This window comes from Peromyscus maniculatus, chromosome 4 (genome assembly GCF_049852395.1).
Source record: "Peromyscus maniculatus bairdii isolate BWxNUB_F1_BW_parent chromosome 4, HU_Pman_BW_mat_3.1, whole genome shotgun sequence".
In the NCBI taxonomy this organism is placed as follows: Eukaryota; Metazoa; Chordata; class Mammalia; order Rodentia; family Cricetidae; genus Peromyscus; species Peromyscus maniculatus.
Window position 1 is genome coordinate 5,360,539 of NC_134855.1, and position 24,708 is coordinate 5,385,246.

Consider the following 24,708-nt stretch of genomic DNA (forward strand, 5'->3'; position numbering starts at 1 on the left):
GTTTCCCTGCCTGGGCGGGAGCTGCACCGAGGACCTGTAAGGTGTGTTCTGATTCCAAGGTTTCTGTGACTGTTCGCTTCTGCTAACTTGACAGGTCACGTGTCATTAAAAAAAAAAAAGCCAACACAAAATTTAAACCTATTTAATGTAACTGTATGGTTTACAATAAAAATCGACAAACGAGAAGTGGGAAATTAGATTAAATACTAAAAATGAAGATACCGCCCAAATGACATAGCTTTTAACTGAAAGGGAGTGTGCGTGCGGGAGTGTGCGTGTGTGTGTGTGTGTGTGTGTGTGTGTGAGAGAGAGAGAGAGAGAGAGAGAGAGAGAGAGAGAGAGAGAGAGAGAGAGAGAGAGAGAGAGATCATTGGATGATGTCCGGGGCAGGTGAGGAGTGTCATGTTTTTGCACACGTCTTCTCCAGCACCAGGTACACGGAGAGGTGAGAGCGGGGCTGGGCGGACAGGTCCCGAAGGCGGCTCTACCCGGAGCGGAAGGGCGGCCGCCGGCCGGACCACCGATCCCAGGGGGCCCCGCGGCGCCGCGCACGCGCACTGGCGAGGGGGCAGCGCCGCCGCAGGAGGCAGGGGAACCGACTGGCGATCTGTGGCGGCGGCTGGGCGGCGGTGGCAGTTCGCGGCGAGGGCGACGGCTCCGAGGCCGAGTGGCCGTCCGGCGGCGACCTGGGCGCCGTCCCCCGCATGACCTCATCGGTGAGTGCGCGTCCCCGCCCGGCCCGCGCCGCGTGCGCCGCTGCGGGCTCGGCAGCCCCGCCGTCCGGCCTAGCCCCGCAGCCCGCGCCTGACGGCCGCCCCGCCCCGATCCCCGGGTCCCCGGGCCTGCCCCGCGCCGGGCGACGCTCGGGTGGGAAGCCGCGCGGCCCGGCCCCGCGGGGAGGTGGCGGCGTGCGGGCCCCGGCGGCCGGCCTGAGGCGGCGGGGACCCAGGGCGCGTGGGGGATGGGGCGGGAGCGCGACGCGGCGGGAAGGGGCGCAGTGGCGCGGGTCGCCTCCGTGGGCGTCCGGGGCAGGTGGGCAGCCGAGCCCCGGAAGCCAGGAGCGGACCGAATGGCTTCGGAGCGCCGCCGGTGACGCGCCGGACGCTCGGGGCTGGGGACACCGTGCACCCGCAAACGCGCACCGGGCTCGGCGGCTGTGCACTTGCTGCTGGTGGTCTGCAAGTGCCCGTTCTTTCCACCTCCCCTTCCTTCAATGTCGCCTTTTATTGACCGGCAAAATTGTCACGGGTCCTGGCTGGGCAGACCGCCGAAACGAGCGGGATTCAATGCATAATTCTACATACCGTGAGATACGGTGAGGTGTCAGATGAGAGGTAGATACAAGGAGGACTCTGTTTTTAACGTTAAAACTCAGTAAAATCAAGCTTAATAAAATGAAAATTCAGAGTTTGAGCAAAAGGGATGAAGGCTTGGATCTAGAATTTCCAACCCGGGGTTCTTCAGCGGATTGAATGTAGATAGAATAAAACTGGTCCTTTAGCGAGAATGAGGGTAAAAAATTACACCTTTATTTACAAACTAGTAATGGAAACTGACTGTTACCTTCAGTTATGAAAGCGGGCAACAAACCACACAATAGTACTAGCAATCCTTGTGAGTTTGCCACCAATAGAAATTACATATTTTTGTGTCACGTTTACAGTTAGAGCTATCTCAAAATATATCTGTTTATCGATGAATTTCTTTGAATTTGTGAGTTTCTGTTATATCTTATGTAATATGCTATAGCTGTACTTGTCAATTTTTCATTTCATAATGCATCAGTATAATTTTTTTTTTTTTGTATTCATATGAATTTTGTACTTAAAAAGCAATCTGAGATGGGGACCTTAAGCTTCACCAGACCATCAAAGAGGTAGATTCATGGCACAAAATGATGATGAATTCCTGAAATAAAAATAAGCTTTGGGTCAGGCGGTGGTGGCACACACCTTTTGATCCCTGTACTCAGGAGGCAGGGGTAGTCAGTCAGTTCTCTGTGGAAGTCAGCCTAGTCTACAAATTGAGTTCCAGGACAGCTAGGGCTGTTACACAGAGAAACCCTGTCTTGAAAAACAAAAAACAAAAGAAAATTTTTGGAGAGGACTTGGTCTTTCAGTAAGAAAGCAGGGTGTGGTGGTGGGAAGCAGACAGGATGAGACTATATACATACAAAAGAATGTTATAATCAAGGACCTAATTGCCCTGTTGACCTAAAACTGAGTTTGTACACCCGGCTGGCCTCTAACTTGCTGTAGCTCTTCTGCCTCTGTCTCTCTGTCTCCCCAGTGCTGGGGATGTAGGTGTATGCCACCACTCCTGGCTTGTTTTTTTAAACATGAATCATGCCAGAGTAGTAGTTTTGAAAGATAGACCAGACTGTAGATGTTTCATCTAGGATACTTGGGAATCAGCAAAATACTGCTGAAGAAAGGGAAGTGAGTATTTGGCCTTTTGATTTTTGTGCTGAGGCATCCCTACACTTACAAGTGGTTGAAGCCCTTCAAGCTTGTGAAAGGAGATTTTAGTGTTTGCTGATTTTCTTTTTCTTTTTCCTTCTTGTGTGTGTGTGTGTTGTGGGTGTATGTACATGTTCATGTGTTTATATGTGTGCATGTATATATATATGTTCCTGTGTTTATATGTGGGTATGTACATGTTCATGTGTTTATGTGTATATGTGCATTTTTTTGGAAGCCAGAGTTCCATGTTGAATGTCTTCCTGTCTCTTCATCTTATTTTTTATTTTTTTGATTTTTCAAGACAGGGTTTCTCTTTGTAGCCTGGCTGTGTTGGAACTCATTCTACAGGCCAGGCTGGCCTTGAACTCAGATCCACCTGCCTCTGCCTGGGATTAAAGGTGTGTGCCACCACCACCTAGCACCTTCACCTTAGTTTTTGAGTCTAGATCTCTTACTGGCTTACGAGAAGCCCCGGGACCCTCTTGTCTCTGCTGCTCCAGTAGAGGAATTATAGGCACTGCCACTGTGCTGACTTCTTACGTAGGTGCTGGGATCTGAACTCAGAGCCTCAGGCTTGTGTGGGGAGTCCACTGCCGACTGAGCCGTCTCCCCAGCCCTCCTCCTCTTCTGAAAATAAATGGACTTTATTGTTTGTTTGTTTGTACATTGCTGGGGATGGAACCTAGGGCTTTGCACATGCTAGGCAAGCGATCTACTGCTGAGCTTTGAAGACAACACCCCTTGTATGGTTTTCTTAAAATCGTGAAGCTAGTGTGAGCTTTACATAGGAAGAGATCCTTATTTTCTCTCTGTGAGTGAGAAATAGCAAGCTCAACTATAATATGTCTTTGGTTGTTATTTTTTCATATAAGACAAAAAATAAACAGATTATGGAGAATCAGGAAGTTGGTAAGTCATTTTTTAAAAAATTCTTTTGGGGCTGGAGAGATGGGTCAGTGGTTAAAAGCTCTGGCTGCTCCTCCAGAGGAACTGTGTTCAATTCCCTGCACCCACATGGCAGCTTACAACTATCTCTAACTTCAGTTCCAGGGGATTCAACACCCTCACACAGAGTATATACAAGCAAAATACCAGTGTACATTAAATATATAAATAAATCTTACAAGCCTTTTTTTTTTTTGGTTGTTCGAGACGGGGTTTCTCTGTGTCACTTTGGTGCCTGTCCTGGATCTCGCTCTGTAGACCAGCCTGGCCTTGAACTCACAGAGATCCACCAGCTTCTGTCTCCTGAGTGCTGGGATTAAAGTCAGGTGCCACCGCTGCCCGGCCTTATAAATAAATCTTAAAAAAAAAATTATGTCATTCCTTTAAAAAGAAATTCTCTTTCAGGGGCTGGAGGGATGGCTCAGTGGTTAAGAGCACTGGCTGTTCTTCCAGAGGTCCTGAGTTCAATTCCCTGTACCCATATGGTGGCTCACAGCCATCTATAATGAAATCTGATGGCCTCTTCTGTCATGCAGGCATATATGCAAATAGGATACTCATATACATAAATAAATTTAAAAAAATTCTCTTTCTATGGGCAGTGGTGGTACACACCTTTGATCCCAGCACTCAGGAAATGGAGGCAGGCAGATCTCTATGAGTTCAAGACCAGTCTGACCTACAGATCCAGTTCCAGGACAGACAGGGCTATGCAAAGAAACTTTGTCTTGAAAAACCAAAATAAATAAATAAATTAGTTAATTTAAAAAAATCTTTCCAATTCTTCATTTTCTGGCACTCCGGTAGTACTGAGAGTGGACTCAGGCCACAGGCATTCTGGACAGGTGCTCTATTACTGAGCTGTCTTTGCACGCAGAAAAACTTTACACAGCTTTTCATTTTGAGACAGGGTTTCACAAAATTGCCCAGATTGGTCTGGAACTTGTTACATATAGGCAGGTCTCAAAGTGGCAAATCTCTGTGCCTTCAATCCCAGTGCTTAGGAGGCAGAAGCAGGTGAATCTCCATGAGTTCGAGGCCAGCCTGGTCTACAGAGTGAGTTTCAGGACAGGCAGGGCTGCACAGAGAAACCTTGTCTTGAAAAACCAGTAGAAAGAAAAAAGGCATGCACCACCACTACCTGGCCCACAGAGTTTGTGTGTGTGTGTGTGTGTGTGTGTGTGTGTGTGTGTGTGTGTGTGAGAGAGAGAGAGAGAGAGAGAGAGAGAGAGAGAGAGAGAGAGAGAGAGGGAGAGAGAGAGAGAGAGAGAGAGACTCACTGTGTAGCTGTGGCCAGGTTAGCCTGCTACTCACAGAGATCCACCTGCCTCTCTGCCTTACTAGTGCTGGCATTAAAGGCGTGCACCACTACAGTCATCTGATTTAAAAAATAAATCTGACAATAATTAGTGTATTAGTGTAGAGTATAAATTTGTACAGGTGCCATTAGAGATGGTATTTGTAGTTCTTACTGAAGTTGAAATGAGCATCCCCTGCCCTATAATTTCACAATGTTTGTTAGGGAATAAAGATGGTAGGTGGTGAGAAAGGTAATGATATTTGTGATTTTTTTCTTTTTCTAAAGCTAAAGCAGGCCTGGTGATGTAGCTTAGTGGCAAAGCAGTTGGTCTAGCATGTGTGAAGCTTCCAGTTTAATTCCACTAATGCGCAGCACACGTGCGAATGAGCTGTGGTGAGATGCTAACAGTCATCTCTGGGAAGCTGAGTACAGTGGTAAGTTGTTTTATAGGTTTTTGGTTCCTCATTTTCTGCCGTTGGACTTGGCTTTTAGAACCTATAACTTAAATTTTTTATTTTAGCTGGCTATGGTCCCAGCACTTAGAAGGCAGAGACTAGTGGATCTTTGTGAGTTCAAGGCCATAGTGATCTATATGGTGAGCTCTAGGTTACAAAGAGAGATCCTGTCTCAAAACAAAGAAAACACAATAAAAAGTAAAAATGTTTTCCTGTTTTGTAGTCTGTAAGTTTTTATTTACTTAACTATTTTATTTACTTACTTTATTTTGCAGTGTCAGGGATCAGGACACCCCCCCTCCCAACACACAAATACACACAGCCAGTGAGGCAATTGTTATACCACTGAGCTGGACCCCAGCAGCCAATTGTTGTTGTTTTGTTTTGTTATTCCAGACAGGTTCTCTCTGTGTAGCCCTGGCTGTCCTGGAACTCTCTTTGTAGACCAGGCTGGCCTCAAATTCACAGAGATCGTCCTGCCTCTTCCTCAAGAGTATTAGGATTAAAGGTGTGCTACCACCCCTGTTGTCTGAGTGTTCTTTAGGTCAGAATCATGTTAAACATTTTTAGCTGGGATGCTAGGGTGGTTTTAGGTCTCTCACTGTGTCATCAGAAACACTTGATGCCAGTTTCACTGTTGACATAAATGTGACTGATTAAGGAATCTCACTAGATTTCTGTTGTAAAGGCATCTTTTTCCCTTTTTTTCTCTGTGTAGCTTTGCGCCTTTCCTGGAACTCGCTTTGGAGACCAGGCTGGCCTCGAACCCACAGAGATCCACCTGGCTCTGCCTCTTGAGTGCTGGGATTAAAGGCGTGCGCCACCACCGCCCGGCCTTTTTCCCTTTTTAATAAGTAATATGTGGAATAATAATCCTTTTTACTTTCTCAAAGTCATGTTTTTTGGGATATGTGTGTATGTATAAGCCAGGAATTGATGGTGGGTGTCTGCCTTTATTGCTGTCCACCTTATGTTTTGCTCACTGAACCTAGAGTTCACTGATTGGCTGTACTAGCTGGCAGCAGGACCCTAAGGACCCTCTTGGCTCCGCTTCCCCAGTGCTGGGATTACAAATGTGTCATCACAAGAGACTTTTTATGTAGGTAATGGGATGGAATTTAGGCTCTCACGTTAGTGAGACAAGCATTTTGTTTACTGAGCCATCTCCCTAGGCTCTCTGTCCCCCTTTTTTCATGTGCCACGATCCCACTTTGTAGCCCAGACTGGCCTCAGACTTGCTATGGCAGTTTGGGGGAACCTCGTCTTAAATAATGGGTTTACAAGCAGGAGTCACTATCCCTGTTGTATGATTTCCCTGTGTAAGTACTTGTAAAGGGCACTGGGGATTGAACCTAGGCCTCCTATGTAGTAGGTAAGCGTATATCCTTTAACCCTCCTTTTGTGTTTTATTTTGAGATAGACATGCATTAAATTGCTTAGGCTGTCTTTGAAGATAAGATCCTCCTGACTCATCCTTTCCAATAGTTGAGATGACAGCTCTGTGCCACGAGGCCTGGTGTCATATTCCAGACTTTATTACTTGTTTGTTGATTTACTTACTTGTTTATAAAATGGTCTCACTGTGTGGCTATGGCTATGAATGGCCCAGAGCTCTGCAGACCAGGCTTTTCTCACACATTGAAATCTGCCTGCCTTTGCCTCCCCAGTGCTGGGATTACAGATGTGTACCACCTCACCTGGCTTTATTTATTTATTAAAAGCAATTTTAAAGACAGGTGTGGTGATACATGTCTTTAATTCCAGTACTGGGAAGGCAGAGGCAAGCGGGTCTCTGAGTTCAAGGCCAGCCTGGTCTACAGAGTGAGTTCCAGGACAGCCAGGGCTACACAGAGGAACCCTGTCTGAGGAAAAAAAAAAGTGTTTTTTTTGTTGTTGTTTTTTTTTTTTTTTAAGTTTCATTTATTGTGTGTTTTTGCTCTGTTTGTTTGAAAAATGGTCTCATGTAGCAAAGGCTGGCCTAGAAATGACACTATAGCCAGGGCTGGCTTCAGATTCCTGGTCCTCCTGTCCTTCCCTTTTCAGTGCTGGTACCACCATGCCTGGTTCACAGCCTGGACTTTCTCTCGGTGTCTCCTGTGTCTACGTCCCGAGGGTGCTGAGCCGCCCGCTCTCCAGTGACGACACAGTTCTTACAGCCTTACAAGGCAGTACGGGAGGGTGAGAACATACTCCTTCTGTTGGTGCAGCTGGCTGTGAATTTTGTTCCTTTTAGATAGGATGAACTGCAGTTTACTTAGTCTGTTTTTAAAACTACCCTTATTTTTTCAGAAAAGTTTAAGAGGTTTCTGAAGGTACCTCTTGGCAGAAAGGCATTTACTTTATTCTTTCATCTTTTCCATTTTTCTTTCTTTTTATTATTTATTTATTTATTTATTATACACAGTGTCCTGTCTGCATGTATGCCTATAGGCCAGAAGAGGGCACCAGATTTCATTATAGATGGTTTTGGGAATTGAACTCAGGACCTCTGGAAGAGCAGTCAGTGCTCTTAACCTCTGAGCCATCTCTCCAGCCCCGCCATTCTTCTTTCTTTGAGACACAGTCTCATCATGTAGCCCAAGCTGGCCTCACACTTGAGATGCTGCCTCAGTCTCCCAGGTATTGGGACAGGTGCCATGATATCCAATTTTTTTTAATACTTTATAGGGTGAATGTTGGGGAGAATTGGTTACATGTTCTAGGAATCTCAAGGATGAAGTATTATTTTCATTTTACCCCCCCCCCCCCCAGACAGGGTTTCTCTGTGTAGCCTTGGCTGTCCTGGAACTCACTCTATATAGACCAGGCTGGCCTCCAAATCACAGAGATCTGCCTACATCTGCCCCCCCCCCAAGTGCTAGGATTAAAGGTGGGTACCACCACCATCCAGCTCCATTCTGTATCTTTTTTGAGTATGAAGATGAATCTGACCTCTGGTAAGTATTTCTACCTGAAAGAAAAGCATATTACATAACTTAGAGCCCGGTGTGGTGGTGTACACTTGTGGTTTTTATTGGTTTTTCAAGACAGGGCTTCTCTGCATAGCCCTGGTGTCCTGGAACTGGATCTGTAGATCGGACTGGCATAGAACTCAGAAGTCCACCTGCCTCTGCTTCTCAAATGCTGGGACTTAAGGTGTGTGTCACCATGTCCAGTTTGTGATATATTTTTGTAATCTGAGTCATTTGGTACTGGAGGCAAGGGGAACAAGAGTTCAAGACTAGCCTTGGTGACTGAGTGAGTTTCAAAAAACAGACACAAAAAAATCCTGTCCAAACAGCAGCAACAACAAAACACTGTGTTGTGTGCATGTGTGCTCGAGCAAGTCAAGCAAGCAAATCAAGTCTAGGCCCCAGTTCTGCTTAAGCTTGTGTATGTGTTTATACAGCTTTTTAGTAAGCTATTTTCTTAAGACAAGGCTGTGCTCAGACTCGATAATGTCTGCTCATTATCTGTCTATCCAGGAAGGTGCTTGCTTGGTCTTGCTCCTGTATAATGCTGGTACACCCACACAGAGACTGCATGTCGTCAAACATGCCCAGTTCTCCTCCTCTTCCTTCTTCTTTTGCTTACTAATGTATATTTTGTTAATTTTTTTTTTTAATAATTCTTGAAAGATTAAGTAGACCAGAAAAGTGAAAATATTAAAAAGGGGCTGAGAGCTCGTAGCTTTTTCCTTTACTTTAGGATCAGAGCTAAATAGTGCCCTCCCAAGCAGTTATTTGGACTAAATACTTGCTTTTTTCTCTTTTTCTGTTTCCTTTCTGGCGCTTTAACTCAAATCCAGGGCCCTGTACATGTTAGGCAAGCAGTCTGCCATTGAGCTACATTCCCTTATGAGTGCTTACATGGTTTTAAAATTTTAGAAGTTTATGAGCTGGCTCACAGTTACTGCTCTTGCAGAGGTCCTGGGTTCATTTCCCAGCACTCATGTGTCAGCTCACAGCTGTCTGTAATCCAGTTTCAGGGGGTCTGGTCTTGTTTTGTTTTCAAGACAAGGTTTCTCTGTGTAACAGCTCTAGCTGTCCTGGAACTCAGTTTTGTAGCCCAGGCTGTCCTGGAACTCACAGAGGTCCGCCTGCCTCTGCCTCCCTAGTGCTGGGATAAGAGGCGTGCGCCACCATGCTCGGCTTGGTGCCTTCTTTACCTCCCTGGGTACCAGACACATGTGGTGCACATACATACATACAGGCAAGGAACTCATAATCAAATACATTTTAAAAAATTTAGAATTTAGACTAAACTCATCTATTCTTAACCCCCTCTGAACCATCTGAGAAAATATATATTGTGTGTAAAGGGTGTAGTACCTTGGACAGAATTTCAGAATCCTTACAAATATGAATATTTGTATATGTGCAGACATACATGCAGGCAGAACACTGTATATGTAATAAATACATCTTTAAAAAAAAAGAAAGATTTATTTAGCCGAGCAGTGGTGGCGCACGCCTTTGATCCCAGCACTTGGGAGGCAGAGGCAGGTGGATCTCTGTGATTTTTGAGGGCAGCTTGGTCTACACTGTGAGTTCTAGGACAGCTAGGGCTACACAGTAAAATCCTGTCTTGAAAAACAAACAAACAAAAGATTTATTTATTCATGTATTTATGTATATGAGTGCTCTGTCTTCATGCACACCAGAAGAAGGAATCTGATCCCATTATATTTAGTTGTGAGCTACCATGTTGGTGCTGGGAATTGAACTTGGGTCCTCTGGAAGAGCAGCCAGTGCTCTTAACCTCTGAGCCATTTCTCTGGCCCTAATAAATCTTTTTTTCTTTTCTTTCTTTCTTTTTTTTTTTTTTTTGGTTTTTCGAGACAGGGTTTCTTTATGTAGTTTTGGTGCCTGTCCTGGATCTCGCGAATGAGTCTTTAAAACAAAGACTATTGCTTTTTCTGGGGGATGGGGTGTCACTATGTGGTCCAGGCTAGTCTTGAACTTCCCGTGCTCCTGTGTCAGCCTTTCCAGTGCTGGGATTACAGGAAGGAGCTGTGATTTCTGAACCAGAAAAGCCCAAGAAAGAAACAAACCATTTTTGTTGATGGTGTTGGTGTTTGTTTGTTTGTTTTCTTTCTCTCTTTTTATTTTTTTAGACAGTATTTCATCTCAGAGGATACGAAGGCTTGAGGCTATTCTAGACTGCACAGTGAGAATCTGTCAGAAGGAAAACAACTTAGTTCATCTTTTCTTCCTTCTTTAGAACCCAAAGGATCCAACTTTTTAGTTCATTTTAATTAATTAATTAATTATTTAAAATTGGAAACAAGATATCTTAGAGTTTTTTATTGCTGTAAAGAGACACCATGACCACGACAACTCTTACAAATAAAAACATTTAATTGAGGTGACTTGTGTACAGTTTCACAGGTTCAGTTCATTATCATCATGACAGGAAGCATGGCAGCATGCAGGCAGATAGTCTGGAGCCAAGAGTGCTCACTGTCACACTGAGGGAAGCTTGAGAAAGAAACCTCAAAGCCCACTCCCACAGTGACACACTTCTTCCAGTAAGGCCTCACCTCTTAATAGTACCACTCCCTTTGGGGGCCATTTTCTTTGAAATCACCACACAAGGCCTCGATATGTATAGCTCTGGCTGGCCTGGACTGTGCTCTGTACACCAGCTGAGCCTTGAATTCACTCACAGAGGTCCGCCTGCTTCTGTCTTCTGAGTGCTGGGATTAAAGGTGTGTGCCACCACCGCCATGCCTGGCAAGCAATCTAACTTTGACTCTCTATTAAAATAAAGTACGGGCTGGAGAGATGGCTCAGTGGTTAAGAGCACTGACTGCTCTTCCAGAGGTCGTGAGTTCAATTCCCAGCAACCACATGGTGGGTCACAACCATCTGTAATGAGATCTGGTGCCCTCTTCTGGCCTGCAGGGACACATGCAGGCAGAGTACTGTATACATAATAAATAAATAAATCTTTAAAAAAAAATAAAGTACACATTAACTAGCCATTTAAGGTTGTAATACTCCAACTTGGATTCCAACAGAAAATGACTTTAAGACTCTGAGTGTTTTTTATTTATCTATTTTGGTTTTTGAGACAGGGTTTCTCTATGTAGCCCTGGCTGTCCTAGAACTTAATTTGTAGACCAGGCTGGCCTCAAACTCAGAGATCTGCCTGCCTCTGCCTCTCTATGGCTAGGATTAAAAGTATTTTTTAATTAAATTATTTTATATTTCATTTTGTGTATACAAGTGTTTTGCCTGCCTTCTTGTCTGTATTTTCACCATATGTATGCCTGGAGCCGTTGGAGGCCAGGAGAGGGCATTGAATCCCCTGGAACCAGAGTTATGGACAGTTGTGAGCTGCTTTGTGGGTACTGGGAACTGAACCTGGATCCTTTGCAAGAGCAACAAGTGCTCTTAACTTTGGAGACATCTCTCCAGCCCCTGAGTATTTGTTTCATCATTTTAAAACATGTTAGCAATGATAGTAAGAGCTTACACTTATCAAGGTCTTTTTCTTAGGCATTATACAAAGTATTGGAAATTATGAGTTGTATTCTATGAGGGCATTTTAATTTGTTTTAATGATTTTGTTGTTTTTGGTTTTTGTTTTTTCCAGACAGCGTTTCTCTGTGTAGTTTTGGTGCCTGTCCTGGATCTCGCTCTGTAGACCAGGCTGGCCTCGAACTCACAGAGATCCTCCTGCCTCTGTGCCACCACCGCCTGGGTCAGTTTATTTTATATGTATGAGTCGTTTGCCTGTGTGTATGTCTATGCACCACATAAGTGCCCATTACTCTAGGAGATGAGAGGAGGGCATCTGATTCCCTGGAGCTGGAGTTAGAGGCAGTTCTTAGGCACCGTGTAGGTGCTGGGAACTTATCCCAGGTCTTCTGCAAAAGCAGCAAGTGCTCTTAATCTGTGAGCCATTTCTCTAGATCCATTGAGGACATTTCAATGGCTGGTTTCTTTTGAAAAGCTATGTTAGGGCTGAGGCAATGACTCAGTAGGAAAGCCTGGAACCAGTGTGAAAGTGGAAGGAGAGAACTCTGATCTATCTCCACATCTTTCCTGTGTTAACCCCCCAACACTCCCAACCCCATAACAACTGACTTTTTGTTTTTGTTTTTGTTTTCTCCCAGACAGAGTTTCTCTGTGTAACAGCCCTGCCTGTCCTGGAACTCACTCTGTAGACCAGGTTGGCCTTGAACTCACAGACATCCACCTGCCTCCTCTTCCCTAGTTCTGGGATCAAAGGCGTGTGCCGCCGCCGCCGCCGCCGCCGCCGCCGCCGCCGCCGCCGCCGGCACCACCACCACCACCACCACCACCACCACCACCACCACCACCACCACCACTCAGCGTTAACTGTTTTTCAGGCCAGGAGGTTCCTTTTGGGTAGAAACACAGTCAATGATAGTAATGCCGATTGAAGTTTATAGTGAGTGCTTGTGACTATTATAATGCCAACATTCCAGCTTGGAGCTGTGCCTTAGTAGTCAGAGTGCTTGTGTAAGACTTGCAAAGCCCTGGTTAACCCAGCCTTTTATAAGCTGTCCCAGTGTTGTAGTGCACACTTGTAGAGACAGAAGTTCAAGGCCATCCTTCACTATGTAGTGAATTTGAAGCCATCCTGGGCTACACGAGACTGCCTTAAATGCAGTAACAAAGAAATGAAAAATGTGGTAAATGTGATAAATTGTACCTTGTAGGATACCGCTTTTCTTTCTTTTTTGAAAAAAGATTTATACATTTTTATTTTATGTGTATGGGTGATTTGATTGCATGTTCGTCTGTGTAACAAGTGTATACTGTGTCTGAGGAGGCCAGAAGAAGGTGTCAGATTCTCTGGGGCTGGAGTTACAGACAGTAGTGAGCTTCCATTTGGATACTAGGAACTGAACCTGGGTCCTCTAGATGAACAGCAAGTGCTTGTAACCACTGAGCCATCTCTCCAGCTCCTTATTTTAAGTGAGTGTGTGTGCGTGTAGGCTGGCAGAGGGTATCAGATCCTCCTGGGGTTGGAGTACACAGGCGGTTGTGAGCCACCTTACGTGAGTGCTCTTCCAAGAGAACAACAGGCGTTATACTGGGATTAAAACATGTATCACCATGCCTGGCTTTTTGGTAATATTCTGGGTTAATTCCTAGCAATTTTTTCTAATTAAAAAATTATTTGTATTTTATGTGCATTGGTGTTTTTACCTGCATGTATGTTTGTGTGAGGGTGTCAGGTCTGCTGGAACTGGAGTCACAGACAGTTGTGAACAGATGTGGATGCTAGGAATTGAATCTGGAAGAGCAGTCAGTGTTCTTAACCACTGATCCATCATCTGTTTATCACTTCCTCCTTAGAATTTGAGGGAATTGAGATTCTTTATTTAGTCCTGAAGTCCAACTAAAACTTACCTTGCCAGACCGTTGGAAACTTTCCAAGAAAACTGGGCAATGTCTGCACTCTGATTTACATATGAGTACTTGTAGTACTTGTTCAAGAGTAAGGCAGGAATTTACTTACAGTTAATTAATTCATTCTTTGGCAATTTCATCCGTGCTTTTACTACATTATGGTCACACTTATCCCTTCTCTCTCTCTTAGCCTCTTCTCTTCCATCCTCTTCCTTTTCCCAACAAGTCCCAGTTCTGTGAGTGGGGCAACTGTATGTGCTGTAAGTGGTAACTGTAAATTAAAGCACTCACAGTTGGGAGACAGTGAATGGCTTAGTGGTTAGAGAGAGAGAGAGAGAGAGAGAGAGAGAGAGAGAGAGAGATTGATTGATTGATTGATTGATTTTGGTTGTGTGTGTTACTGTGGAAAACCGAATTCTAAAACTGGATATAACTGGATTCTAGTCTCAGCTTTATATGTTAACTAATTTGACCTTGGAAAATTAAATTGTTTTCACTTTCCTCTGCTATATAACTCTATGTTGTAATTAAGAATACTTCTATATCATCAGGTGTGGTGGCTCACACCTTTAATTCCAGAACTTGGAAGGCAGAGGCAGTGGATCTCTCTAGTTCGAGGCCAGCCTGGGCTACATAGTGAGTTCCAGGCCAGTATGGTCTACATAGTGACTTTCAAGACTCTGTCTCCAAAACAAAAGAATACTTACAGATGTCTCTATGGGTAAAGGTGTTTGCCACCAATACTGAGGGCTTAAGTTTCATCCCAGGACCCACATGGTATAGGGAGAGCACAGACTCCCAGAGGCTATCCTCTGACTTCTGATTTGCACATGTGTTCCATGACACTCACTCACTCAAGTAAGTAAATGTATAACAGTTAAGGAGAAAGATTACTTACCTTCTGGAGTGGAAGTATTGGTAGAGCACATGCTTAGCATGCATTGGGCTGTCGGTCCAGCTTCCAGTGCCAAAACTAAAACAAAACAAGAAGTCATAGTATTTCATATTAAATCGGAGGCTTTAGGCACCAGCTGATGCAGAGTGCAAGCTTGAACTGTGGTAGGTACTACTCTTTGTAGTTCCTAAGCACCTACGTACTTACTACCGCCAGTCAGCTGGAACTGCTCCACCACAACTGTTCTACTTCATGTCTCTGTCACTCTCCAGGTAGACACATTGTCACGCTATAGCCCAGTCTGGTCTAACTCACTGTGTAGCCCAGGGTGGCCTTGAATGGTAGCAACTCTTTATCTGTCAGCCTCCCAAGTGCTGGGAAGGATTACAACTATAAGCCATTGGCTACTGCCTTTTTCCCTCCTTATGTGTGTGGATATTTTGCTGCATGTGTGTCTGAGCATCATGTGCATGTCTGGTGCCCTTGGAGATCAAAAAAGGGAGTTGGATTCCCCGGGACTGGAGTTACATGGTTATAACTTGTGGGTTCTAGGACTCAAACCAGGATCCTCTGCAAGAGTAACAAGTGCTCTCAAATGCTGAGCCACTTTTCTAGCCCAGGCCACTACCTTTTATATATGTTCATTGCTGGGGACTGAACCCAGACAGGTGCACCCCTAGCCAAGACCTTGGTTACTTCAAATAGGGTTTTTATAGCCCAGGCTGGTTTCAAACTCAGGATTCATCGGCTTCAGCCTCCTGAATGCTGGGATTGCTGGCTTGTGCCACCATGCTCTGACTCAACCAATACTTCTGCTAGCTTAAGATAAGGTTTGCTGTTGGGTGAAAGTTAACATAGAAGCTGGCTTTTTCCAGCCTGGGGAGGTAGAAGCAGGCGGGTCTCTGAGTTTGGGCCAACTACAGCCTGGTCTCCAACTTGTGCCTTGCCTTGCTTGCATGGCCAGCTCTGTCCCCCTCCATTCACACACTTAAAATGCCTTACCAAAAATCCTATTAGACAACTCTTGTGTGCTTAATTTCTCTCTCATTGCTGAGGATCAAGCCGCATCGTGCAGCCGTCGCCCTAAGCTGCCTCATCTTCTCATTCCTGTATGCCAGAAGAGGGCACCAGATCTCATTATAGATGGTTGTGAGCCACCATGTGGTTGCTGGGAATTGAACTCAGGACCTCTGGAAGAACAGGCAGTGCTCTTAACCTCTGAGCCATCTCTCCAACCCTAGGACATTGTTCTTAAATTTAGTGGCTAGTCACAGGTCACATGACAGTAGGTATCAGAGATCATCATGGTTTTTTGTGTTTGTTTTTCAGACAGGGTCCTGGCTGGCCTTGAACTTACTTTGTAGTCCTGGCTGGCTTCAAACTCATAGAGATTAGCCTGCCCCGTCTTCTGAGTGCAGGGCTTAAAGGTTATCTCACCATGATGGGTAAGAGGCCAGTCTTAAATTCCTCAGATCTACTCCAGTTTTAGTTTCCTCTCTGCTTTATTGACTAAAGTATCCTCTATATTAGATAATAAGTTGGATGTGGTTTCATGTTCTCTCTCTCTCTCTCTCTCTCAAGCTTGTATTATTTTTGATCTTCCTACTTTCACCTCCCAAGTGCTGGGATTACAATTGTGTGTCACTATGTCCTGTTAGCTGTTGACACTTGTACTACATGTATTCTCCTTGGAACTTCTAATGTATTTTTGGCTCAAAAATTGTACCTTCTCAGGTTATGCTCCTGCTCCATACTCCTCTGTAGAGGAGATAAACTTGCTTATTAGAGGTTGGCAGCCTTTTTCTGTGGAGGCCAAATGGGCTGTAGCAGACTGGCTGCTGTTCCTCCTGCATTTCTACCATGAGAACAGTCACAGACAACATGACTAGATGGGCAGAGCTATGTATGATCCAGCAATTTTCACTAAGGGGCTGGAAATGACTCAATGTGCTGTTCTTGCACAAGATCTGAGTTTGATTCCCACCACCATGTCGGGTGGTTAACAACCACCTGTGACTCCAGCTGCAGGAGATCCACTGCCTTCTTCTGGCCTCTGTGGGTACCTGCGCTCACATGCACACACTCAACACATACACATGCACACAGAGTTAGAAGTCAATCTTGAAGGGTTTTACAAGTCTGAGGCTGAGGAGGTGGCTCTAGGGGAAGCTGCTTGCCTTGCCAACCTGTCAGCCTGAGTCCGATCTTTGAAACCCCATAGAGGTGAGAGGAAAGAACTAACTACAGATTTGTCACCCTTCTAGGGCGCTGTGGCATGTGCCATCCACCTGTATACAAGAATAGTAATAATAATTTGAGATTATGTTTCCCTAATTGGCTGACCTGGGATACTCTATGTAGACCAGCTGGCCTTGAACTTACCTGCCTCTACCTCCTAAGTGCTAGGATTATGTGCCACCATGTGCAGCATGCCAGTCACAAATAAATTTTGAAAACCTTTATTAAATTAAATGGGTCATAAAATCAAATCATGAATCTGACAGAGGGACTGGTGGGGAGGCTAATAGGGGTAGGAAAGAGTGATTATTGCATTGTATAAAATTGTTAAAGAACAAACTTAGTTATTTAAAACAAACCTCAAAAACAAAACCCCCAAACCAACCTTTAGGGATACAGACAGACAGCGGGCTACCCTGATTTGCAAGCCATAGGTGGCCTGTCACTGCTGCACACCACTGTGGGGTGATGATGAAACAGCCTGTGTCACCCTAGCTGCTCTAAGTAATGTTTCTACTGTGCGAGTTGAGAAGCTTAAATTAGCATCAGAATCTGATTTAATATGAATGGGTAGCATATACTATGTGTGTGTGTGTGTACCATTCTGCTTCTATGAGGTCATGCATGTGAGTCTGCATGTGAGTGAGTTCATGCAGTACTTGGTTTTCCTGGGCCTGCCTTATTCCTTTAACAGAGTGATCTTAGTTCCATCCATGTTCCACATGTAAGGATTTCCTCCCCTTTTCTTTTTATGGCCAAATAATATTCCATTTATACCTACTATATATACTATGTATGCCAAATAATATTACACACACACACACACACACACACACACACACACACACGAGCTATACTCCTTAGTCCCAATAATAGTTCTTAAAATTTTGTTTTACACAGTAAGCCATGGTCAGATTTTTTATGACATTCTGACCAGTTTATTATAGAAAGGAAAGCTTGTAATTCTGTTTATTTGTAAACAGTAAAATGTTTAATTGTAAAAAGTAAAATGCTTGGCAAGTTTGCCTGTGGCCTATGCTTATTAAAATGGTCTCTAAAGCTGGGCGGTGGTGGCACATGACTATAATCTCAGAGATTAAGCAGGTCTCTGTAAGTTTGAGGCCAGCCTGGACTACCGAGTGAGTTCCAGGACGGTCTGCACAGAGAAATTACACAGAGAAACTCTGTCTCAACAACACCCCCCCCCATCAAAAGTCTCTAAGATCATGTCTTTAGGGCTAACAAGAGGTTGCCTCAGAGGGTAAAGCTGCCTGCTTCCAGGCCTGATGACTTGAGTTGGATACCTGGAACCCCCATGAGAGAACTATCTCTCTAATTTTTTATGTATTAATTTTGCTCACTTGTCTATTATTGGGGCACTTAGATTGATTCCAGATAGTGGCTGTTGTGAAATGCTGCAATAAAGAGGAAGGTGCAGCTGTGTTTTTCACATATGATTCCGTTTCCTCTTGTTAGATAACCAGTAGTGGGACTGCTGGATCAGGAGGTCGTTCTCTTTTAAATTTTGGAGAATAATATTGTTGGTGTCCATAGTGGTGACACAAAATTAAATTTCCATCAACAGTGTGCAAAGACGTTATTTTCTTTACAGCCTTCCCAGTTTATGTGGTGTTTCAGTTTGAATTTAAACTAAGTAGATGTTGCTGGAAGTCAAATAATATTTAAACAAAACCTCCTTACCACTACTAGAAATCAAAGTAGACACGACTGACAAAATGTTTAGATTAGGTGGTTGAATGGTGCTTCTCTGGAGTCAGACAGACCTGACTCCTACAGCACTGAGTTCAACACTTTACTGAACTGTCAAACGAGGATGAGAGCTCACCTGTCACTCCATTGTGAGGTGACAGTGAGGAAAAACTAGGACAGTTCTTGGCATTAAAAAGCCTAAATAACCATAAATAAATACATACATACTAACTAAGTAAATAAATGCACACATGCATGCATGCTGGGAGATGGTGGTGCACACCTTTAATCTCAGCACTCGGGGAGGCAGAGGCAGGCAGAGCTCTAGGAGATTGAAGCCAGCCTGGTGTACAGAGAGAGTTCCAGGACAGCTAGGGAAAAACCAAAGACAAACAAAACAAACCCTTCACTCATTCCTTAGTTGTCACTTTGGGTTTGTAGTGAAGGATTGGAGCCAGTGCCTCCAGCAGGCTGTGTAGTTGGTTCTCCACCACTGAGCTACATTCCTTAGTTCACAGTAATGCTCTTCAATTTTGGGATTTGTTTGTTTGGTTTTTTTTCGAGACAGGGTTTCTCTGTAACCTTGGAACTTGCTCTGTAGACCAGGCTGGCCTCAAACTCAGAGATCCTCCTGCCTCTGCCTCCTGAGTGCTGGGATTAAGGGCATGCACCACCACCACTGACTTGTTTTGTTATCTTAAATATAGATATTTCTTTTGTTAATATAAAACATTTGTGGTCTGGCAGTTCAAAGGTATAGCTTTTTTTTTTTTTTTTTTTTTTTTTTTTTTTTTTTTTTGGTTTTTCAAGACAGGGTTTCTCTGTGTAGCTTTGCGCCTTTCCTGGAACTCACTTGGTAGCCCAGGGTGGCCTCGAACTCACAGAGATCCGCCTGGCTCTGCCTCCCGAGTGCTGGGATTAAAGGCGTGCGCCACCAACGCCCAGCAAAGGTATAGCTTTAATAATAACGATTTAAAAAAAAAATTAAAAAAATAATAATGATTTAAAATATGTATGCTATTTGTATCTGTTTAGTTATTAGGTAAGTAAGAATTGTTTGATTTCATATCTTTGGCAAATATTTATTCAGTTACTACTGTGAACTGGGCCCTCATCCAGACCTGAGATTAGAGCAGTGAACAAATTAGACAAGCCACCCAGTAAGGATGGTTAACAAACAAGTTGGTTGGTATCTGTGGTAAATGCTAGCTGGGGGCCTGGAGGGTCAAAGATGTAGCTAGGGAAGACCATGCAGGACTTTAGATTTCATTCTAAGTAGAAGGTAAAGTCTTGGTACAGTTTCTAGTCAAGGAATAAAATGACGTGACTTTAAGGTACACTCAGTGTTACCGGGAGAGCAGACTTTGGGAATTCAAAATAGGGAGCAAGGAAATCAGCTAGTCATAGGCTTTCTTTAGGTTGAGGTGATGGTAGATTCCCAGTGGAAGTAGGAAAAGTAATCAGATTATTTCATCTTATTTATTATTATTTAATTATCATCAGGTGTATTGCTATGTGAAAGTAGTCAAGGGTGACTCCATGACTGATACATGCTGGGATTATTTTTAAATTAGAGCCAGTGTTGTACCAAATATAATTAAAGTCTTATTTAAAGACATACTCTTTCTTACTATGATTTAATTTATTTTAATTTTATGTGCATTGGTGTATGTTTGTATGAGGCTGTAAGGTCCCCCTGAAACTGGAGTTACAAATAGATAGGTGTGAGCTGCCACATGGGTGCTAGTAATCGAACCCTGGTCCTCTGGAAGAGCAGCCAGTGCTCTTAACCACTGAGCCACCTCTCCAGACCCCATAATCAAAGTTTTGATTTTTAGAAAGTAACTTGTATGACATAAACTTTTGAATTTTGTCTTTTTTATTAGTGATCAGCCTTTGTACCTTTTCCGAATTCAAAGATGGTGAAGCTAGATATCCACACTCTGGCCCACCACCTCAAACAGGAGCGTTTGTATGTGAGCTCTGAGAAACAGCTCATTCAGAGGCTAAACGCAGATGTGCTGAAGACAGCTGAAAAGCTGTATCGAACGGCATGGATTGCAAAGCAACAGAGGATTAATTTGGATCGGCTTATTATAACCAGGTAAAGTCAAAATTTTTAGGTCATGCATTTTGTGAACACTTAGTTATACTACAACTATAACTAAATGAATCTCTCAAGTGCATGGTTTTAAATCAATAGTAGGTGAGTCTTTGCTTATAAAGTATATAGTTTATTTTGTTTACTAATTAGCTTAAACAGTGATATAGAAAATTATAATTTAAGGATTAACATTTTTTTTTTTTTTTTTTTTTTTTTTTTTGGTTTTTCGAGACAGGGTTTCTCTGTGTAGCTTTGCGCCTTTCCTGGAGCTCACTTGGTAGCCCAGGCTGGCCTCGAACTCACAGAGATCCGCCTGGCTCTGCCTCCCGAGTGCTGGGATTAAAGGCGTGCGCCACCAACGCCCGGCAAGGATTAACATTTTATACCACACTAGTTTTGTGTCTTTACATTTATAACATTTTATTGTTACAGAGAGTAAATTTTGTGTTATTATCCATGCTTTGGAATTATATATCTTCTTTTTTTTTGTGTTTTTTTTTTTTTTTTTTTTTTTTTTTTTTTTTTCGAGACAGGGTTTTTCTGTGTAGCTTTGGAGCCTGTCCTAGAACTCGTTTTTTAGACCAGGCTGGCCTCGAACTCACAGAGATCCGCCTGCCTCTGCCTCCCGAGTGCTGAGATTTGAGGCGTGGGTCACTACTGCTTGGCTATCTTTCTTAAAGAAAAATGTTTTTTGTATTTTTAAATTTTATTTTATGTGTATGTGTATGAGTTGTTTAGTCCACATATGTTATCTGTATGCCACTCGTGTATGAGTTGTTTAGTCCACATATGTTATCTGTGTGCCACTCGTGTGCCTGGAGCTTGTTGTGTTGTTCAAGAAGCAGTTTTTAACTGTAACAGTGTTAGTGTAATGGGGATGAAAGTAGTCAGATAAAAAGGATGTATTCTGTGGGACTGTATTTACAAACGTCTGGAAAGGCGTTCAGAATTACAGCACTTTGTGGCCTTGCCAGGGAGGCATTGACGGGAAGGCAGGCCGTGTGTGCACAAGCCCTGCCTGTTGTAGCTCAGACCCAGGGCCGTGCGCATGGCAGCAAGCACTCTCCTAACTGAGCCACCCCCCCTCCCGTCCTGATGGTTTTTAGTAGTTGATAGTTGTGAACGTCTGTAGCAGTAAATAAGCAGTTTTGGAGCTATAGCAAAATTGAAAATTTAATCTATCGAGGGTCACTCTGGACAACATTAGTATCTATAAATTGACACTGCAATAAATTTGATTTAATATGAAAAGGTTGGCTTTCTCTTTACTTTTTGGTGTGTCTTACTCATTTCCATGTCATTCTCAAAGAGATTTCATTGTGGCACAATAATGAACTCAGATTTATTCATTTCAATATAGTGCCTGTATTGTGTTGTTGTTGTTACTAGTATTATTTTGCTAATGTGTGTGCTAATGTTTTCCAGTGCTGAAGCTTCCCCTGCTGAGTGTTGCCAGCATGCCAAGATTTTGGAAGATACACAGTTTGTTGATGGATATAAGCAACTGGGATTTCAGGAAACGGCCTATGGAGAGTTCTTGAGTCGGTTAAGAGAAAATCCTCGTCTTATTGCATCCTCTTTGGTTGCTGGAGAAAAACTGAATCAGGAGAGCACCCAGAGCGTCATCCACACAGTGTTTACCTCCTTGTATGGCAACTGTATTATGCAGGAAGATGAGAGCTACCTCCTTCAGGTGTTACGATACCTGATTGAATTTGAACTGAAGGAAAGTGACAACCCCAGGCGGCTTTTGAGGAGAGGAACTTGTGCCTTCAGCATCTTATTTAAACTCTTTTCTGAAGGACTGTTTTCTGCCAAACTTTTCCTTACAGCTACTTTACATGAGCCCATCATGCAGCTCCTTGTGGAAGATGAAGACCATCTGGAAACAGACCCCAACAAGCTAACTGAGAGATTCTCCCCAGCTCAGCAGGAAAAACTCTTTGGAGAGAAAGGCTCAGACAGATTCAGGCAAAAGGTTCAAGAAATGGTAGATTCCAATGAGGCCAAACTGGTGGCTTTGGTGAACAAATTTATTGGTTATCTCAAACAGAACACGTACTGCTTTCCGCATAGTCTGAGGTGGATTGTGTCACAGATGTACAAAACTCTGTCTTGTGTGGACAGACTGGAGGTTGGGGAGGTCAGAGCCATGTGCACCGACCTTCTGTTGGCTTGCTTCATCTGTCCTGCAGTTGTCAATCCGGAGCAGTATGGAATAATATCTGATGCTCCTATCAATGAGGTGGCCAGATTTAACCTGATGCAGGTGTGCTTTTGTGATTATTAATGCCACGTTTAGTGTAAGATAAGCTGATTGTTATAGAATGGAGTGGGAACAAAATGATGCCATTGTTCATATATTCTTACCATTTCTTTCTCTTTTTTTGAGACAGGGTTTCTCTGTGTAGCCCTGGCTGTCCTGGAGCTCACTCTGTAGAGTGAGTGCTGGGATTAAAGGGGTGCGCCACCAACTCCTGGCTATCATCACTTTTCTGAAAGTTGTCCTAAATAGTCACTTCTCATGAAAAAAAAAAAAGCAATTATATTAGGATTTTGAGATATTATAGTGATAAAACATTGCATTGGTTTTCAGTGGAATCCTTGAACTCTTGGAGATAGAGTTGGCTAGGTTTTCTAGGACAAGCTCATCATCCCTTTCCTGTAATTTCAGAGTCCAGATTGGTTAGGAACTGAGATGTCCTTTGTACTGGACAAAACTGGAAACTGGAGCCAAACAGGAGGCTACTTACAGTTAGTATTCTTTGGAGCCCTAGTGAACTTCAGGCCTTTCTGCAGAAATGTTCGTGTGTTTGACAGTAGACACCACTCTTTGAAGATGTTACATATATGTAGTAAGGGACCCTCCTAAAAATCTGAGTTTTGGGCTAAGGAGATGGCTCATCGGGTAAAAGTCCTTGCTGAGGAACCTGGTAACTTGAGTTCAGTCCCTGAAACTCATGTGAGTAGAAGAGAAGCAGCTACTGAAAGTTGTCCTGTGGCCTCCATGTACATGCCATAGAGGAACCCAGAGTCTCACAATGCTAAGCCCATGTTCTGCTGCTAAGTCACACCTGAAGTCTTAATTATTTATTAATTTATTTTACATGTAGGGTGTTTTACATGAAGTCTTACTATTTCTTCTAATTTTTTTACCTAATTATTTTATGTGTGTGTGGGTGTTTTACCCAAAGTCTTATTATTTATTTTAATTATTGATTTATTTAATTTATTGTGTGTATGTGGAGGGGGGGATTTTGCCTGCATGTATATCTTCATAGTGTCGACAAAAGAGAACATTGGATCCCCTGGAACTGGAGTTAGAGACAGCTGTTCACCTGCCAAGCAGGGGCTGGTAATTGAATTTGGGTTCTCTGGAAGAGTAGCCACTGGTCTTAACTGCAGAGCCATCTCACCAGGGTGCCCAGTCTTTTTTTTTTTTTTTTTTTGAGACAGGGTTTCTCTGTGTAGTTTTGGTGCCTGTCCTGGATCTCGCTCTGTAGACCAGACTGACCTCGAACTCACAGAGATCCACCTGGCTCTGCCTCCTGAGTACTGGGATTAGAGGTGTGTGCCACCATGGGGACTCGATAAGCCTCTAAAAAAAAATTATTGGTTAGGGCAGGAGAGGCTCTCTGGGTAAAAGTGTTTGTTCCTCTTCTAGAGGAGCTGAGTTTACTTCCCAGTGCCCATATCAGGCAGCCCACTACCTCCTGTAACTCCAGTTCCAGGGGATCTAACACCTTCTCTGGTTTCCATGGGCAGGCACACACATGTGGCTTATACTTAAACACACACACATTAAAAAAAAAATCATTCTTGCCTGCATGATGGCACACACCTTTAATCCCAACACTTGGAAGGCAGAGGCAGGCAGATCCCTGTGAGTTGGAGGCCAGCCTGGTCAAAAAGAGAGTTCCAGGCCAGCCAGGGATATATAGACCCTATTTCAAAAACCAACAAAAAACAATAAAGAGAATGCTTAACCCTGAGTTCTTCATGGACTTGTAAGGGGAAAAGTACTTTGTATTAGCCTTGAAGTCATTCATTGCATGGGTTAGCCTTTGCAGATTATTTAAAAATTTTCTCAGGCTCACAAGGTGGTTCCAGGTGTAAAAAACGGTGTATAAGCCTAACAACTTGAATTCCATCTCTGAAACATATAATAGAAGGAGAGAGCCAACTCCCAAAAGTTGTCTCCTAACCTCCACATGCACTGTTTCATGCATG

General features: G+C 43.6%; 1 protein-coding gene across 9 annotated transcripts in view; it reads left to right on the forward strand.

The window, feature by feature from the left end:
* The first annotated feature begins 275 nt into the window (after positions 1-275).
* The window catches only part of Gapvd1 (GTPase activating protein and VPS9 domains 1), a 73,043-nt gene continuing 48,610 nt past the window's right edge, over positions 276-24,708 (forward strand). For 5 of the 9 annotated variants that reach the window (XM_076568821.1, XM_076568822.1, XM_076568829.1 and 2 more), the window contains exons 1-3: positions 555-716; positions 20,261-20,478; positions 21,904-22,747. In XM_076568821.1, coding sequence (XP_076424936.1) covers positions 20,294-20,478; positions 21,904-22,747 — 1,029 coding nt within the window. In that variant the 5' untranslated portion in view covers positions 555-716; positions 20,261-20,293. Of the gene's footprint in view, positions 446-550; positions 717-20,260; positions 20,479-21,903; positions 22,748-24,708 lie in introns of those variants that run through there. The other 4 variants (XM_076568826.1, XM_076568828.1, XM_076568823.1 and 1 more) reach the window with 3 other exon arrangements.